Source organism: Grus americana, chromosome Z (genome assembly GCF_028858705.1).
Source record: "Grus americana isolate bGruAme1 chromosome Z, bGruAme1.mat, whole genome shotgun sequence".
Classification (NCBI taxonomy): Eukaryota; Metazoa; Chordata; class Aves; order Gruiformes; family Gruidae; genus Grus; species Grus americana.
Window position 1 is genome coordinate 66913603 of NC_072891.1, and position 20038 is coordinate 66933640.

The 20038-nt window shown below is 40.5% G+C and overlaps 1 protein-coding gene across 6 annotated transcripts in view; it reads right to left on the minus strand.

The window, feature by feature from the left end:
- The window catches only part of CSNK1G3 (casein kinase 1 gamma 3), a 100170-nt gene that overhangs the window by 13329 nt on the left and 66803 nt on the right, over positions 1-20038 (minus strand). For 3 of the 6 annotated variants that reach the window (XM_054809771.1, XM_054809770.1, XM_054809769.1), the window contains exons 8-12: positions 15581-15666; positions 15364-15448; positions 10362-10510; positions 9237-9332; positions 8472-8567 (exon numbers count right to left, since the gene is read on the minus strand). In XM_054809771.1, the coding sequence (XP_054665746.1) occupies positions 8472-8567; positions 9237-9332; positions 10362-10510; positions 15364-15448; positions 15581-15666 (512 nt within the window). Of the gene's footprint in view, positions 1-8471; positions 8568-9236; positions 9359-10361; positions 10511-15363; positions 15449-15580; positions 15667-20038 lie in introns of all 6 variants that reach the window. The other 3 variants (XM_054809772.1, XM_054809774.1, XM_054809773.1) reach the window with 3 other exon arrangements.

Genomic DNA, 20038 nt, shown 5'->3' on the forward strand with positions numbered 1-20038 from the left:
TGAACAACTCATAAAACCCAAGAACATTCTGGTTTATGAGAGGTTTGTCTTTTTTTTCTTCTTTTTTTTTTTTTTAACCACAATTGAAGTCATACTAATCTAAGCTAACTTCAGCTTTAAAGGAGCAGTAACAATCTTCTGCTTGGGTCAATGCACTGCCATACGATTACAAAGAACAAAGCTTATTTCAGGGTTTCCCAATGTGCTTATATGCTTATAAAGGCAGAGAAGCTCTAACGACCTGTTTGGGGATTCTTTTCTTGAAATTCTTCAAACTGACTTGAAAATCAAATAGTATTATCATAGAATGGTTTGGGTTGGAAGGGACCTCAAAGATCATCTAGTTCCAACCCCCCTGCTACATGCAGGGACACCCTCCACTAGACCACGTTGCCCAAAGGCCCATCCAGCCTGGCCTTGAACACTTCCAGGGAGGGGGCCTCCACAATCTTTCTGGGCAACCTGTGCCAGTACCTCACCACCCTCACAGTAAAGAATTTCTTTCTAACAGCTAATCTAAATCAACCCTCCTTCAGCTTAAACCCATTACCCCTTGTCCTGTCACTACACTCCCCCATAAACAGTCCCTCACCAGCTTTCCTGTAGGCCCCTTCAGGTACTGGAAGGCTGCAATTAGATCTCCCCGGAGCCTTCTTTTCTCCAGGCTGAACAATCCCAGCTCTCTCAGCCTGTCCTCATAGCAGAGGTGCTCCAGCCCTCTGATCAGCTTCATGGCCCTCCTCTGGACTCGCTCCAACAGCTCCATGTCTCTCCTGTACTGGGGCCCCCAGAGCTGGATGCAGTACTCCAGGTGGGGTCTCACCAGAGTGGAGTAGTAGGGGAGGATCACCTCCCTCGACCTGCTGGTCACACTTCTTCTGATGCAGCCCAGGACACGGTTGGCTTTCTGGGCTGCAGGTGCACACTGCCGGCTCGTGTTGAGCTTCTCATCAATTAATACCCCCAAGTCCTTCTCCTCGGGGCTGCTTTCAATCCGTTCCTCGCCCAGCCTATAGTTGTGCTTGGGATTGCGCCGACCTATGTGCAGGACCTTGCACTTGACCTTGTTGAACTTCGTGTGGCTCGCACTGGCCCACCTCTCCAGCCTGTCACGGTCCCTCGGGACGGCATCCCTTCCCTCCAGCGTGTCGACCACACCACACAGCTTGGTGTCGTCGGCAAACTTGCTGAGGGTGCACTCGATCCCATTGTCCATGTCGCCGACAAAGATGTTGAACAGTGCCGGTCCCAGTACCGACCCCTGAGGAACGCCACTCGTCACTGTTCTCCACTTGGACATTGAGCCGTTGACCACAACTCTTTGAGTGCGACCATCCAGCCAATTCCTTATCCACCGAGTGGTCCATCCATCAAATCCATGTCTCTCCAATTCAGAGACAAGAATGTTGTGCGGGACAGTGTCAACTGCCTTGCACAAGTCCAGGCAGACGACGTCAGTTGCTCTTCCCTTATCCACCAATGCTCTAACCCCACCACAGAAGGCCACCAAGTTTATCAGGCACGCTTTGCCCTTAGTGAAGCCATGTTGGCTGTCACCAATCACCTCCTTATTTTCCATGTGCCTGAGCATAGTCTCCAGCAGGGTCTGCTCCATGATCTTGCCAGGCCTGGAGGTGAGACTGACCGGCCTGTAGTTCCCTGGGTCTTCCTTTTTACACTTCTTAAAAATGGGGGTTATGTTTCCCCCTCTTCCAGTCAGCGGGAACTTTGCCGGACTGCCAGGACTTCCCAAATATGATGGAGAGTGGCCTGGCCACTTCATCCGCCAAGTCCCTCAAGACCCGCGGATGCAACTCATCAGGTCCCATGGACTTGTGCACCTTCAGGTTCCTTAGATATTCTCAAACCTGATCTTCTCCTACAGTGGGTGGTTCTGCATTCCCCCAGTCCCTGCCTTCTGTGACCTGGGCAGTGTGGCTCAAGCATTTGCCAGTGAAGACTGAGGCAAAGAAGTCGTTGAGTACCTCAGCCTTCTCCATATCCTGGGTAACCAGGTCACCCATTTCATTCCAGAGGGGACCCACATTTTCCCTCGTCCTCCTCTTATCACTGACATACCTATAGAAGCTTTTCTTGTTGTCCTTGAAATCCCTGGCCACACTAATTTCTATCAGGGCTTTGGCTTTCCTAACCTGCTCCCTGGCTGCTTGGATGGTTTCTCTGTATTCTTCCCAGGCTACTTGCCCTTGCTTCCACCTTCCGTAGGCTTCCTTTTTTTGTTTGACTTTGCCCAGGAGCTCCTTGTTCATGCACGGGGGTCTCTTGGTGTTTTTGCCTGACTTCCTCTTTGTTGGGATGCATCGCCCCTGAGCTTGGAGGAGGTTATGCTTGAATATTAGCCAGCCGTCTTGGGCCCCTCTTCCTTCCAGGGCTTTGTCCCATGGTATTCTACCAAGCAGATCCCTGAAGAGGCCAAAGTCTGCTCTGCTGAAGTCCAGGGTAGTGAGCTTGCTGAGTGCTCTCCTCGCTGCCCTGAGAATCCTGAATTCCACCATTGCATGGTCCCTGCAGCCAAGGCTGCCCTTGAGCTTCACATCCCCTACCAGGCCCTCCTTATTGGTGAGAATAAGGTGCAGCATGGCACCTCTCCTCGTGGGCTGCTCTGTCACTTGGAGGAGAAAGTTATCATCGACACATTCCAGGAACTTCCTGGATTGCTTGTGCTCAGCTGCGTTGTCCCTCCAGCAGATGTCAGGGTGGTTGAAGTCCCCCATAAGGACCGGGGCTTGTGAGCGTAAGGCTGCTCCTATCTGCCTATAGAGGGCTTCATCTGCTCGGTACCCCTGGTCAGGTGGCCTGTAGCAGACCCTCGCTATGATGTCCCCTGCTCCAGCCCTCCCTTTAATCCTGACCCATAGGCTCTCGGTGGGCTCCTTATCCTTCCCCAGGTGGAGCTCCATGCATTCCAGCTGGTCATTGATGTAGAGGGCCACATCCCCTCCTTGCCTGCCCTGCCTGTCCTTCCTAAAGAGCCTGTTCCCTTCCATCCCAACACTCCAGTCATAGGAGCTATCCCACCATGTCTCTGTAATGCCAATAAGGTCATAGCCTTGCAGGCACACACACGTCTCCAGCTCCTCTTGTTTATTCCCCGTGCTCCATGCGTTCACGTAGAGGCATTTCAGTTGTGCCCCTGATGAGGCTGACATTGGCTGGAGTGGCTGCAATTTGTTTGATGTATCTTCCCAGTGTTACCCCATTGGTTCCTGTTGCATCCGGGGCCCCTGGCTCGTCTCCTCTAGGCTTCGAGCGTGCTGTAGTGCATCCAGCACGTCTCTGAGCAATAGGCTGAGGGCCCTCGCCAGCACCCCATCCCTCCAACCTGGGCACATCAGCCCACAACATGTCGCTGGCAAGCCTGATGTTATCCACCTCCCCCTTCGAGCCTAGTTTAAAGCTCTGTCAATGAGCCCCGCTAGTTCCTGGGCAAAGATCCTCTTCCCCCTTTGAGAGAGATGAATCCCATCAGGGTTCATCAGGCCCGGTGCCATGTAGGCCGCCCCACTGTCAAAGAACCAAAAGTTGTGGCAGAAGAAGTGCTTCAGTTCCAGTATCAGTAAGGCTACAACCATATGATATTAAAATCCCAAGTTCCACTACCTTGCTGAATTAACCTACAATGCACGAACTGATGCTATAAAGTAAAATTAGACATGATCAAGCACATTAGTATATTTCTAACATAGGCCTAGAAAGTCTAGGATAAATTAAATTAATACAAAAACCAGAATGATTACTATAAATTAACAAACTATTTAGAAACTGAATGTTTCCCACTTGAACTTTGTTACTAAGAGCATAAAAATATATACTAACATACACATACCAATATTCAGTCCACTTGAAGTTAATGTCACAGTGAAGAACCACTAACAACACACTTTAATAATCTTCTACAAAAGGATCTCAGAAATGACATTAGCAGTAGTATTACAGATGACTAATAGCAGTGACCTAAAAAGCATTCCATTGTCACTTTAAATAAAATTATCTGCCAGATTTTCATATCTTGCAGATAAACAGATAATTTAGCATAAAAATTATCTCAAAGATGAGTAATGACTCAATAACTTGACAGAAAAAATAAATACACTTTAATTTCATACTGTAGACTCAACTTTCCTTTGAAAAATTATCTGTGACACTTATAAAACTTGTCTTCTAAGGGGCAATTAGGAATCCAGCTAAACTAGCTAGCTAACTGTCCAAATTAATAGCATGATTCAGTTAGCCTCACTGCAACAAAGAGGTATTTGACAACAAACTTCAAAACAAAAGATACTATGCAGTTTTATAAGTGCCTTTAAAGGAGGAAGTACGACCACTTCACATTAAAAAGCAACCCACTTAAGTTGGCTTGAAATATCCTTCTGTACAACACTTGATCTTGAAAGACACAGACCAAATGGCTGCAGATCTGCACACTGCTCTGTTTACATGGCAACTGTTTAGCCTTAACTGATCTAAGTGATCTGAACTCAGAATGACCATATCCTTTGAGGAAAAAAGGACGAACAGAAAGGAATACTACCAGTATTTCCTAGAAAATGTTCCCCCTGGCCCCAAAAGGTAATTAACATACATTGCAATGGAATAAAATCTCTTGCAAATCTTACATTTTAACTGCGAAAGAAAAAAGATTTCTTAAGTGCTACGATGGCCAACACAGTGGGATGATATACAATTTCAAAGTTCTACTAACTGGAATTATCAAGCTAAATATGTATTTTTCTAACATAAAAAAAAATTAAAAATTAAGAAATGTAATAAAAAATTTAAGAAAGTGGATGACGCAATTTCAAATCCAATTTTGATTCCACATACTGTTCTGAAAAGATAAATTACTACCTTTAAAACTGATGTTATTGAGAGAGCTACTGCTATTCAACTGAAATATACAGGTAAAGTTTTCAAAAGATTTGTTAATGGGAGGAATAGAACTATGTGCTCACAAGCCCTGGTCCTTATGGGGGACTTCAACTGCCCTGACATCTGCTGGAGGGACAACGCAGCTGAGCACAAGCAATCCAGGAAGTTCCTGGAATGTGTCGATGACAACTTTCTCCTCCAAGTGACAGAGCAGCCCACGAGGAGAGGTGCCATGCTGCACCTTATTCTCACCAATAAGGAGGGCCTGGTAGGGGATGTGAAGCTCAAGGGCAGCCTTGGCTGCAGGGACCATGCAATGGTGGAATTCAGGATTCTCAGGGCAGCGAGGAGAGCACTCAGCAAGCTCACTACCCTGGACTTCAGCAGAGCAGACTTTGGCCTCTTCAGGGATCTGCTTGGTAGAATACCATGGGACAAAGCCCTGGAAGGAAGAGGGGCCCAAGACGGCTGGCTAATATTCAAGCATAACCTCCTCCAAGCTCAGGGGCGATGCATCCCAACAAAGAGGAAGTCAGGCAAAAACACCAAGAGACCCCCGTGCATGAACAAGGAGCTCCTGGGCAAAGTCAAACAAAAAAAGGAAGCCTACGGAAGGTGGAAGCAAGGGCAAGTAGCCTGGGAAGAATACAGAGAAACCATCCAAGCAGCCAGGGAGCAGGTTAGGAAAGCCAAAGCCCTGATAGAAATTAGTGTGGCCAGGGATTTCAAGGACAACAAGAAAAGCTTCTATAGGTATGTCAGTGATAAGAGGAGGACGAGGGAAAATGTGGGTCCCCTCTGGAATGAAATGGGTGACCTGGTTACCCAGGATATGGAGAAGGCTGAGGTACTCAACGACTTCTTTGCCTCAGTCTTCACTGGCAAATGCTTGAGCCACACTGCCCAGGTCACAGAAGGCAGGGACTGGGGGAATGCAGAACCACCCACTGTAGGAGAAGATCAGGTTTGAGAATATCTAAGGAACCTGAAGGTGCACAAGTCCATGGGACCTGATGAGTTGCATCCGCGGGTCTTGAGGGACTTGGCGGATGAAGTGGCCAGGCCACTCTCCATCATATTTGGGAAGTCCTGGCAGTCCGGCAAAGTTCCCGCTGACTGGAAGAGGGGGAAACATAACCCCCATTTTTAAGAAGTGTAAAAAGGAAGACCCAGGGAACTACAGGCCGGTCAGTCTCACCTCCAGGCCTGGCAAGATCATGGAGCAGACCCTGCTGGAGACTATGCTCAGGCACATGGAAAATAAGGAGGTGATTGGTGACAGCCAACATGGCTTCACTAAGGGCAAAGCGTGCCTGATAAACTTGGTGGCCTTCTGTGGTGGGGTTAGAGCATTGGTGGATAAGGGAAGAGCAACTGACGTCGTCTGCCTGGACTTGTGCAAGGCAGTTGACACTGTCCCGCACAACATTCTTGTCTCTGAATTGGAGAGACATGGATTTGATGGATGGACCACTCGGTGGATAAGGAATTGGCTGGATGGTCGCACTCAAAGAGTTGTGGTCAACGGCTCAATGTCCAAGTGGAGAACAGTGACGAGTGGCGTTCCTCAGGGGTCGGTACTGGGACCGGCACTGTTCAACATCTTTGTCGGCGACATGGACAATGGGATCGAGTGCACCCTCAGCAAGTTTGCCGACGACACCAAGCTGTGTGGTGTGGTCGACACGCTGGAGGGAAGGGATGCCGTCCCGAGGGACCGTGACAGGCTGGAGAGGTGGGCCAGTGCGAGCCACACGAAGTTCAACAAGGTCAAGTGCAAGGTCCTGCACATAGGTCGGCGCAATCCCAAGCACAACTATAGGCTGGGCGAGGAACGGATTGAAAGCAGCCCCGAGGAGAAGGACTTGGGGGTATTAATTGATGAGAAGCTCAACACGAGCCGGCAGTGTGCACCTGCAGCCCAGAAAGCCAACCATGTCCTGGGCCGCATCAAAAGAGGTGTGACCAGCAGGTCAAGGGAGGTGATCCTGCCCCTCTACTCCGCTCTGGTGAGACCCCATCTGGAGTACTGCGTCCAGCTCTGGGGGCCCCAGTACAGGAGAGACATGGAGCTGTTGGAGCGAGTCCAGAGGAGGGCCACGAAGCCGATCGGAGGGCTGGAGCACCTCTCCTGTGAGGACAGGCTGAGAGAGTTGGGGTTGTTCAGCCTGGAGAAGAGAAGGCGACTCCAGGGAGATCTAATTGCAGCCTTCCAGTACCTGAAGGGGCCTACAGGAAAGCTGGTGAGGGACTGTTTATGGGGGAGTGTAGTGACAGGACAAGGGGTAATGGGTTTAAGCTGAAGGAGGGTTGATTTAGATTAGCTGTTAGAAAGAAATTCTTTACTGTGAGGGTGGTGAGGTACTGGCACAGGTTGCCCAGAAAGATTGTGGAGGCCCCCTCCCTGGAAGTGTTCAAGGCCAGGCTGGATGGGCCTTTGGGCAACGTGGTCTAGTGGAGGGTGTCCCTGCATGTAGCAGGGGGGTTGGAACTAGATGATCTTTGAGGTCCCTTCCAACCCAAACCATTCTATGATTCTATGATTTTTAAACTTTTCTCGATACTTAGCAATAATTATAACCTACTAGCTTTTCTTACATGACAGATGATAGTAGTTTCTAAAGCAGCGAAATTTAGAGAATGTTAAGTTTGAATTGAGTTTCAAAGCATTTAAAGAAGATACAGAATTATCACGCTGGTGAGACTACATCATTGTGTTCTTTACTCTAAACGTCTCATTCTTTCTCCAGGCATTGACAATTTTTTTCCAAAAGCAAAGCTTCAGATGAAATAAATGTAACTTAGATTATCAGAATCAAAAATGTAGCAGACAAAAATGTTTTTTTTTCCCCAGACAGCGCCTTAGAAAGCTAAACTATTTTTAACTGAAAGCTCAAAATATCATATAGACTTCGCAGCTGGCATTTTGAATCCCTCTATATTAAATTTAAACTACAATTAGACTAAATACATTCAAAGACCAAGACACCAAAAAGTAAAATGAAGAACAAATCAGGAAAAAGGTTCTTTGAAGATTCAATAAACTAATAGTGAAGGAAAAATTATTGGTTTCTACTCATTCTTCCGGTGATAAGTGTGAAGTACTGACCTGGAAAACATTCTTCTCGTCAACTATTGTTTGAACAAAAGTAGTATGTTTAAACAAAAATCACTACTTAACACTTTCATTTGAAGTTTGCTTAAGGAACAAAATACATGACTTGAACACCACGAAATTCAGTTAATACTCTTTCAGTTACTAATACAACCAAATAACATGCCAAATGTCTAAACTTCAGTTGCTTGCACTGATGGAATTGTATATTCCCTCAAAAAGAGAGACAGATCTATTGTTTTAGGCCTTCACTAAGAAACATTTAGCAAAAATACCACACACACAGATATCCATAGTTTTCTGTACCTGTTTTAATTTGGCAATTGTGAAGTAGGGAATAATATAAACATTCTGAACATTACTAGAAGGCAAGCTTAATGTGAAAACAGGAATCATGTCATGCACTACAGGAAACTAGTATTATATAATGCAAAATGACTAAGTCATGCAAAGAAGCAGAAAATACCTGTACCGAGCCACCATGTCTGTCAGCTGCTAGGTGAGCCCTCAAATGATGTGGATTGGCTTGCTGTGAGTCCCAAGCTGCCCTATGGTCTGTTGACTATCATTTTTGAATGCATTAGGAATATATGCAAAAGAAGGAAAAAAAAATCCCCAAATAAACAATTAATGCATTAATTATTATATTTTTCAAAAACACAGAAGCACTGCATACTCAATTTCTATATAGACTGTATATCAACATTATCTGCATACTTACATATGCCTACACATACATCTTCACAGAGAAGTAGCTAAAATTCAAAATTCCTATTAAGAAACAAAGTCCACCAACACAACCCTGTAATTTAGCTTAGCTAAATGGACACAGATCTAAATTCCTAATGTTTTTACCACCTTGGTCATTATCTTGGTTTAAAAAAAGAAAAGTGAAAATGTTATACAAACATGTTAGAATACCAACAAATATACTATATGGGGAAGAGACAGTGATTAAAAACAGAGAGCTGAAAAAAATTAAAGTAGTATCAGCAAAGAGAAAATTTACTACTGATGTAAGCTACATTATATCATAGCATCAAACAAACAACTTTTTAGGACATTTTAAGGTCTACAGATGTAGAAATACATTAACAAGGATCTGCTTGAAGAAAATACAAAGAAAGCCTGGAGTCAATTTTATTCTGAAGTTCTGATAAAAATAACAACATAGCACAAATCATTAGACAAAAGACAAAGTAATGCCAATAATCTTACATGAGCAGTTTACCTGATTTTTGGATTGTTGCATTTTATCTCTGTGCTGATATGCTTCTCTGTTTGAAGGCAGTGCAGGGTCTGAATGTATTGAACCCACTGGAGTAGGCTACAAATATAAATAATATGTAGCAACTGGTAAAAAAAATAAATTTCTAAGTCTTACCAAAAGTTCTTGGTTTGTAGTAGAAATTAATTTTTAAATCTAACAGTTTCCCATAACTCAAAATCATCAAATTAAAGCAAAAGCTTCTCTAGATATTTACTAACACCAAAAAGAAAAAAAGGCAAACCAAGACCTACACAATTTCATGAAGTAGCAATTCTGAGTATTATCAGACATTAATTTTCTGAAAGACTTTAGGCTGGTATTCTCTGCAGTTAGCAGTTAGAACATTCTGATGAAAGTCTGAAGAAAGGCTTACCAAAATTTTTAATGCTAAACACTGAATTAGATTTAGCAATAGAATACTATGATTCTTTCAGAGTGTTACATAAGGAACTTTGGGGTAAAATGTATAATCCAAAGTTGTCCAACTTACACAACCCCCTTCCCTACTTATTAAAAAGAGGCAATGAAAAATCTGAGGTGATGAAAAATTAATCTTTTACCACTTCTTTAAAGAATATAAACACAGTATTTTCTGTAATTTTAGATGCACTGCGATAGAAACTGATATTCTACATTATATTTCAATAGAACAATGCATATAAAGTATAGAAAATTTCTTCATAATGAACTGATAAGTATTTGGAGTATACCTCAGATGCAGAAAAGTGATTGCGCTACATTTTAAAAATACTGGGAGCAAGAAAGTCCCCAAAGTAAAAAAATACATGCAATAATAGCAATCAACTGCAAAGTTTTAAACTCCTTCAACTTAAAAACCAGTATGAGTTCCTACAACCTTGTTTTGACACTAGGAGTACGTGTTTGGAAAGAGACTCAACATGAAACATCTCAAGCCAAAAGATAATGTTTGAAAATCCATCTGAAAACAGGTTTGTAATAGTAGCTGTTCACAACTCTAATAACAGCCACGAGACGCACATGTATTCTGAAACTCAAGACCAACACTGGCTCAAAACTGATCACACAAAACCCTCAGTATATTACTAATAGCTTAATTGTACTCACCAACTGCTTGCCAATCCAGTCATATTCATAATCAAATATATAGCCTTTCCGATCAAGTAAGTCTGTGAAGAGCTTTCTTAAGTAGTCATAGTCAGGCTTTTCAAAAAAATCTAGCCTTCTTACATAACGTAGATATGTAGCCATTTCCTCTGTAAAAATAAGAAACCCACATAATTGCCATACCTGTTTAAACAGCACTCAAAAATAGCATTTATTATTACATTTTAAAGCAACTTCTACTTCTCGTCATAAAACCTGAACAGTTGCTCACCATGAATCTGTGAATGACCAGAAAGAAAAATTACTTTAATAATAATATTCTTTAAGATATACTGCCATATTCTAAACATATCCTACCAAGTGCCCCGCCTCTAATTTTCCTTTTGCATTACCTGTTGACATCATCCATTCAACCTTCCAATCCTGATGCACAGTGTGTCAAAAAAGTGGGGAGAGAAATGCTTCTGCTTTTCTTCTCCCCCACCCCCAATTAACTGTACAAAGAAAAGCCTAAGGAAAAGAGGGTAGTATATTAATATACAGAGTGGACGTCTCAAAGAACACCTATTACTGGAACGTAACCTTCCTTTCTTTAAGAGAGGATTCATACGTACGTTCTGAAGAGGACAACTCCAATTGTCCTGACAAAAGACACTTGTTATAGGCTCTGTTGAGCTATAACTGTAGTATGACTATGGAAGGCTGCAGCTGCGCATCATGTTATGTGACAGTATTGCGCAGAAGTGGCAAATATCCTGAACAGAAATGCTGCAGAGTACTAAGGTTACCTGAGCTCTTGTAGAATGACTTCTGACCGGTGTCAGTTTAATATTGCTGTTTAAATACCATGTCAGCATACAAATGGAAATACATTTGGGTAAGTGTTACGTGCAAATTATAAGATTCTCCCAGTAGTGCAGTCAAACAGGGAGATTTCTGAAAGGGCCTGGGCCTGTGAAGATAAAAGAAAAGAGCCTTCCTAGTCGTTAAAGGGTACTGAGTACCTAGTACTGCGCACTAGCAGCCAGAACTTTCCAGTTAAGAGTTCCAGCACAAATCTCTTGGCAGGTGAGTAGAGCATATAACGGTCCCATTCTTGATAATGGTTATAAGCCATGAAAGACTTCTGAGAGAATAACTGTAAGAACAAGCATCCTTATGGACAGAAGACTACAAGAATGCAAGGGGCTGAAAGGGAGGATCCATGAACATCTGATGCACAACCTTCAAAACCCATTGAGAAACTGCTCAGAGACGTGACAACATTTGCAGTAATCCTTCAGGAATCAGTGAAATGAGGGGCATGTGGAAATATGTCTGAGAAAACAGCAGATAGTGAGAAGGGATAAATACAACAAGCTTTCACAAAAGACCAAGTCCTACAGGTCCTTCCACAGGTATTAGAAGAACTAATTGGAAGAGTGAAGAGAGCAACAACCTAACCATACTGAAATTTTGGTTTATTCAGACTGTGTCCTTCCACACCTTCCTGTTACAAAAAGAAAAACAAAAATTAAAAAAATAATAATCACACTGCAGTGATTTGGAATAGACTACTGCAATGACTTCTCACGATCTGATATGGATCAGGTGAAGAACTTGACCTGAGTCCTGGGACACGAGTTCGAGGTAGACAGGGCTCTTAAAATCCAACTTATTTAGGAACATTTGTAGGTCATGGAAGAGTGGGTAACCACCCACTGACAAAGCCATTCTGAGAAAAGCAACGACCCCTCAGTCTCAAAAAGGCTGTTCACATGGTCCAAAGTACAAGAGAAGGCACCTCTATATGACCAGAAAGTCAGAAGACAAATAAGGTTAAAAGTAGATGCCACCAGCAGTCACTGATCCTGTGAAGGGGTATGTATGTCATAAGCAGCCAACAGTTACCACCACACACTCATCCCAACCCACATACCATATTCCAGTAAGTCTGGAGAAGCTGACATGTTGTGGTACAAACAAGGTGCTGTAAGAAGCCTCTCTTCTGACAGAGGATGGCTGAGAAGTGCAAAGGCTGAGCTATGCTAAGTTAAACTTTCAGAGATAGTGGGATAGATAGAAAGAGGGAGAAGTGAAGGTTTGAGACCAGCTTGATAACAAAAAGTTGTGAGGCAGCATCACGTTGGTGCTGTCAAGAATGTACCACAGGACGCTGGTGCCAAGACACCACAATTTACTTAGCTCTGACAAAAAAAGAGTATTAAGCACTATGTTTTAGGCATGAGCAGATGGAGCAGCAGACTGGAGGAACTCCTTGGCACCTGAAGTCCAGCTCAGCCAACATGCAAGACTCTTCAGCAATACTAGCCAAGGAGATCAATATTTGAAGGCGGTGACGAGAAATGTTGACACATTGCTAAGGATCTCTTTAGCCATACCTTCCCAATGTAAACCGGAACCGAAAGCATGCAAAGCATGTCTTCAGAGGTATGAAGGCTGGAACTGAGCCATTTAATGAAGCTGAATCTGTTACAACTGGCTGACTCCAAAAATCAAATACCATCCTTAGCATGCATTTGCAGCAGAACTCCAGAGTTTAAATGCTTGCTTATATTTTATACAAGGCTTGTAACAGCAGTAGTGTTGCACACTCAAAGACAGTACAATTCCACTGAACAGGGGATGAAAAAGATAAGTGTTTCACATACGACAAAGATCAAAGTATCTTTCACTGATACTACAGAGTTCTCCTGCCTTCAAGAACATCAATCAGTTAGCTTAGTCTGCAGTCTGACTGAAAAGAACTGAAATGATGGTGGATGTACTTCTCATTCTATTCTGTGTCTTAAGTGACAAGAAGGATAGAAAAAGGTAGAAAATTCTTGAATATGTGACATGTAAAATATTTCACATATAAGAATATATTTATTATTAAAACATACATAAGTACTATCAAAGAAATTTATCTTTTGTGTTCTCCAAGATCAAATCTTTTCCCCATTCTATTTTCAGATCCCATCCTGTCAACAAGCATGTGCTTGATTAAATCATTTCCGGGAACTGCACCATATACACCTTGCATTAGATATTTTTTAAAAGATTCTAGCAACTACATAAAAATCATCATACAAGACATGCATACATTATTGGATGCAGAAGATTTCTATTCCAGAACAAATTTCCCCCCCTACCTGCATTTAACTTTTGTCAATTCACTAAAGATATGTTCAGACATTTGTTCTAAGTTCTGTTACAAAAGTTAATTTCACTTGACTTTTCTTTTTTAATGCACAGAAGAATGTGAAATGAAAAACAAAAAAATTGATAATGGACTGATTTTTACCACAGGCTTTAAAAGAACTTCAAAATGCTACCTAGTACACCACCCTATCCCATAGCATCAGTTATGCTCTTGTCTGTCTGGTTTGTTTCCACACAACTCCAGTGAAAGAAATTCCACAGTCTCCCTGACAATAGCAATCCCTTCATGCTCTTCACTGTATTTGAAACATCAGAATTCAAGTTTAAACTTAACTGCTTTGGATTACATCCATTACTTTGTCCTAGCTGCTGTGGATGTAGCAAACTGATTCCTTTCATGTTTGCAGCAGCCAAAATGTACAGGAGAACTTATTTCCCCCATCATCTTGACTAACCCAATCTTCATTCCTTCAGTCTTTGATGATAGGACTAGCAAATATGGTATATAAGTACCCTCCCTTCTTTATGAGACACCCTTAAAATAGGATACATTTTCTTGAAGTACAGTCCCCAAAACTGAACATACTGCTTCAGATGAGGTTATACAGAATCAAGTACAGTGGAAATGGCAATTCTTGTGTGTTTCAGGCTATATCCTGTTGCTATAACCCAATTTAGTATAGGGGTTTTTTGGGGGGTTGTTTTTAAAAATATAGCCGCATGACACTGTTCACTTGCATTTACTTTGTGACTGAGTCATTACCTTTCCATACCCAATAATTCTTAATTTGGATTTGATCCTATTTTCATATACTACTTTGAATATGATTTATTGAACTGTACCTTGTATTTTTAAGACTGTATTTGGAATCTGTCAGGATCCTATCATTCTAACCCCACTATCAAGCCTACAAATTTCAAACTTATCATTTGCATATTTAACAAACATTCTCAATTACACAAGGCACTCAAAAACATTGAACAGATCTAGCACAGATCTCTGTGGAACACCATTTTGTGTTTCAAATTTGACAACAATGTACTTAACTACTTCAAATTGTTTTACACTCTTCTTCCCATAGCAGATTTCTCGTGATTACAGTTTTAAGATTACTTGTGAGGATATTTAAAAAGACCGTCAAAAGCAAAAGTACTAAGATTTCACGACATAAAACTTCTACCTCCTGTCCCACAAGGCCTGATGTGGACAAGATTTCCTTTCATAAGAGGAAATCAAATCAGTTTGTCATGAGTTATTCTCAGCAAATCCATTTTGCCAATCAATGATATTGCGATTACTTTTCAAGGTGCTTATTTTTATTTTGACAAAATTGTGTCCATGTCGTATGTGTGCGTTTTCCCTGTCCCAATTAGTCCAACTTTTTTTAAAAAAGTCATATTTACTTCTCTCCAATCTTCCAGTATCTCATTGATTCTCTATATACTTAAGGAGAACCAGAAGTGACACCTGAATCTACTTGCAAGATATTTTAAATATTATTTCAAGCTGTTCCTAATGCAGCTTGTTTTAAAAAGGGATAGGATATCAGATTTGAACTGAAAAAGCTTGCAAAATTTTATGTCTGAAGATACAAGTGTAGAGTAGTTGATCAATGTAAGAATATGTATCACAGTATTTTTTTAATGTTTCCTTTAGAAGAATCTATCTTTGAAAAACACCAGCATTAGTTTACTGCTGCTTCAATGGATAATTCTTGATTCTATTACCACATTACATAATATACATATTTGGAAGCATTATTTTATTTATTTTTAAAAACCAGATATTAAACAATTATCTGTGCCAGTTTCATTTCCTAAATCGATACACAACATTTTTATTAACAGTAGACATTACCTGGGAAGTTTTCACACAATACTTCTATAGGGGTTGCTCGTTTTGTGTCTCCAATTTTCTGGTAACGTTCTTTTAATGTATCAGCCTATGATACAAGAATAAAACAAGCTCCTGAGGTTAAACAGCTCGCAGACAAACTTTCAAAAAGAAAAAAGATCATGGCAAGAAAAGCTGATGATCTGAAAATAGGATAGAGGAAGATATCAAAAACCACTACCTTTAAACCTTGCCATGGAAGGCTTCCTCTGAGAAAATACATAAACATATGACCTAAAGCTTCCAAATCATCTCTTCTACTTTGCTCTGAAACAAAATTCAAATATTATTAGAATATTCAATCTGTGGCATTTTACATTATATTTAAAAGGTTAGTTTCCAAATTATATAAAAATAATTGGGAGTTATAAAGTACTTGGAATCAAACTGAGCATGTGGGGGGCTTCTTGTGTACTACAGACTCCATTAAGAACACAGCTCAAACAAAAAAGCAGATGCAGACTGCAGGTATATTCATCTCAACAGTGCTTTAAACAGGTTATCTTGCTAAAAGAAACTGTTCTTATTTTAAAATATATTTTGACCCTTTACACATATAACTGCATTTTAATTCTGATATTTTTTGATCCATTAGTTGTGAACTTACAACATTTTAAGAAGCTTTAATTGAAGTCATTTTTCCTCTATAAAATCATAGAGAAGATGCTATGTAGAATTATTTTTTGCTGGTTTAGACTACAAAAAAGTCTGGGCCCTAAAAAACTGATTTTAAATCTAGAACATATGACAGTTCATATAACAGAGTAGATCTACTATAAAGGTAAGGGTAGGGGTTTTTTGGTTTTGTTTGAATGTAAGTACTGTTTAAATAAATTGACTTCATTTGGCCTTTCAATTAGCATTAAAAAGCAGAGCTGCTTCATTCCCAAAAGTGTCTCAGGCATTCTCTGTAAGATAACTAACTTCTTCCTCTTCAATAATTAAGCACTACCAAGAAAAGACCAATACAACCAAGGATATTTGTTGCTCCCCAGAGACCATTAGAGATAGTCATATATAGGTATTACAGCTTCATGTGACTACACTTCTTGTAGCCAAATAACTTAGACAACAATTCACTATGCTGCTTTTCTGAATTTAGGAAAATCCCAAAACAATTACCAATTTAGATTTCCAGGAAATACAGAAAATTATAAGACTTTTACAGACACAGATTTTCATCTTCCTTAACTCCCAGTCAGAATCTTCATTCTTTGAGATTCCTCTCTGCCTTCCTGAAAATGAAGGGGACTGGAAAAGAAGCATGGAGTAATTTTATGCCCAAGAAAAATTACCTTATAGAAGCAAGGGCACTAGCCGCATGCTGATAAGGGCTGCAGAATATTTGCACTTCCTTCAAGTACCTATCTGAATAAAGCCATGTTATTTTTCACATAGACAAAATACCTTCTATTCCAGATACAAACTCCCAGTTTGGCACAAAACTACCAGAAATCCTTGATCAAATGTATATTTCTGGAACAAAAGATTGCTGAAATAAATGGCTACACAATGTTCCGTAACTATAAATCACCTTCTGTCTACACCTCAAAAGAGTAGGCCTTGGTAATTTTGTTCAAGTTTCAACCAAACACATGCAAACATTTAAAGTCTTTATAGTTACTATGCACTTGTTATGACAGTTTTAAACACTACGGATCCTAAAACATACTTTCGATCAAAGGACAACGTACTTTCTTATTCATACTTTCTAACATAGAACAAGTTACTGTTCAATAAGTGCATGCTTGAAATCAACCTATAAGAGAAAGTGAACTTGACAGTCTCCCTCTTTACTGAAAACACACTTTTTAGAAGGGTCAACTGACACCTTGGATAGTCAAGAAGCAGTAGTACATGCATTAGTTTTGCTATCAGATCATCGAAGTTGCTAGGAAAATTACCTACAGACTAAAAAATATTGCCCTAAAAAACTCTCAGTATTTTCAGTGCTGAATGTATCATATATACCACTGTCTCTGCAACCAAAGGGACAAGAGAGTTTAAAGATCTTCAGTGTTCTGTGTGTCCCACTGCATGAATTAAAGAAATACTACACTTTTAGAAGAGAATCACAGAACATACAGGAAAAAAACCCTCCACATAAAGGAGAGGCTATGAAAGTAAGAGCCCCATTCACACTGTTCAGTGTTTGTTAGATCTAAGAGATCATAATGATTAGCTCTGTCACCCAAGAAATGCCTGTAAAATAATCAGGTCAAGAAGAATCACTGCTCTGAGTTTGACCTGAAGTAGAGTTATTACATGAGGTTGTGGTCCTTTGCATGGTTTAGCAACATCACCGTAAAGATTTCAGATCGGCATTCTAAACTTCTTTCATCTACATTTAAGAATTATGTATATATTTCAGAATCTCCTGTGAGAAGGAGACTTGCTACAGTAGAGTGAGACAAGCTACTAATAAAGTGTTAGCTTTGTCACAGCTACCTTTTCCAGTGGAGTCAGTATCTACCTATCCACTATTTTGCATGGTTTTGCATCAGGCTGAGTGGTACAGAACTTCCCATGACACACAAGTTAAATTCAGCAGAACTTTCATACATATTAAACAAGTTACCATTAGACAAATATAAACCTGTCCAACTAGAGATCAAGATTCTACCTAGGGGGTGGAAAAGTCTCCCTTGAAGGAGAAAGTGTAATTTACCACATTCCTGTGTTAGTATCAGACATGTAATCCCCTCAAAACTCAGTTATATTCTTCAAGTAATTACCAGTTTTACATTTTGGCTTATTTTCTTAAATGATACTGGCAGGGTGGGTGTTCTCTTATTTAAAAGGGACTAAAAAAGCTTTTTTGATTTTAAAATTGGTTGTATCACCTTAAGCTGACACCAACTTGCTATACCGTTCCTGAAAAATAAAGTGAATGCTTCCTTTACTTGAGGAACTTATGTTCTAAAAGTTAAGTTTAAGGACTTCAAACCCCACTATCAAGTTTTCGAAGGTGTTCTCAGTGTTAAAAGAGCCATGATACTGTAAGGAAATACTAGAATTTATACTATCATTCTTTATGTGAAAAATCATTTAATCTAATCTTAAAGATTGTATGATAGACATAGGATTCTCCTTCCATTTTCAAACACTGAAGGAACTGCTGAAATAAAGCTGGCATACTGTATGTCATTTCTAACATGGGGGAAAGGCCAAAATGTGTTCTAGTAGGCCAGTTCTCACATACAGTTTCAGTACCATTGTGGAAATAAATTTAACTGAAAAAGGGAAAGAATTCCTATTATTACACAACGGTAAAACACTTCAAAAAATAATTTAAGCTCATGACCATTACTTCTAATAAATAATAAAGTTAATAAATAAACCTTTTATCCATCTGACAAACTTTCAACTGTAACTACTAAAACTAACAACTTAATGTGGTAAGAAAGTAAAGTTTTCTGTTCTGTATGTACTACAGGAACATGTATTACTGGCACAGGTTGATCAAAGAGCTTGAGAAGTCTCCTTCTTGGGGATATTCTAAAGCCATCTGGACACAGTTCTGGACAACCAGCTCTATCTTGCCCTACTTGAGCAGGGAGGTTGAACAAGATGACCTCCAGAGGTCCATGCCAACCTCAACGATTCTGTGATTAGCAGTCCACTACTGGAATCTTTCTTTACTTGCCAAGGGTCACCAGACACTTCTGTAATGAGGAAAGGAACCACAGTGGCCATGATGCTATGGCAAATGGGGATGCTGATATTTAAACCGTCCACTGCTGAAATACATAACCAGTACCTTCTAATTTTGAGACATTTTTTGAGACTCAAACCAGCAGCTGAAGATCCATAAAACAGAATGAGGGTAATATCCTGATGCTCTGAAGTATCAGCTGAAATAGGGAGAGAGTCTCCCCCCTCCTTTCCCGTGCCCACATGAAAACATGTGGGTAGACAGTCGAAAGCAAAGATAGTTGTCAGCTCTGAAGTAGTCAATATCTAACAAAATCAACCTTTGGAGGCTATTGGTCAACGACAGCGGAAGATGAATATCAGATGTTAACACTGAGTTCGGACTTCCCCTTATACCCTGAAATTGCAGCCCTGTGGTAGGGATAACTGAACACTTCTGTGTATCAGCCCCTGAAACACAACACGTTTTCAGTGCAGTTTAGATTTCAATACACTGAAAGGTTTGTTAGCTTTAATACCTAATGCTAAAACCTATAGTTGTTCATAATTTTCATTATCCATTTGGTCTTCCTCTCCATGAAAGCTACTACCAATCATTACTCTTTCCTTCTACAAGTAAGCATCACCTTCAGTGGCCCAACCTACAATCTGCTATCACACTGCAAGCTATATGTTTTAATCCAAAACCTACAGTAAACTGCTACACAATTTCTTGTAAAATTTACTTTCATTTATTAAAAATTTTGAAATTCTTAAATGTTTTATCACTGTACTCAGAGAGATTAAACTATTTAGAATTAATACTAACAAACAATCTTTAAAGATAAGAACTACAGATATGGTAATCTGCATTTTTAACACTGTAGATTGCTTTGAGGACACTTAACTGTGCGAAAGTGCACACATATATTCCAAAGGAATCACTATTCATACTATTTTATAAAGATTATTTTTGCTTAAAAAAATCTTGCTCATCAGTGAAGAG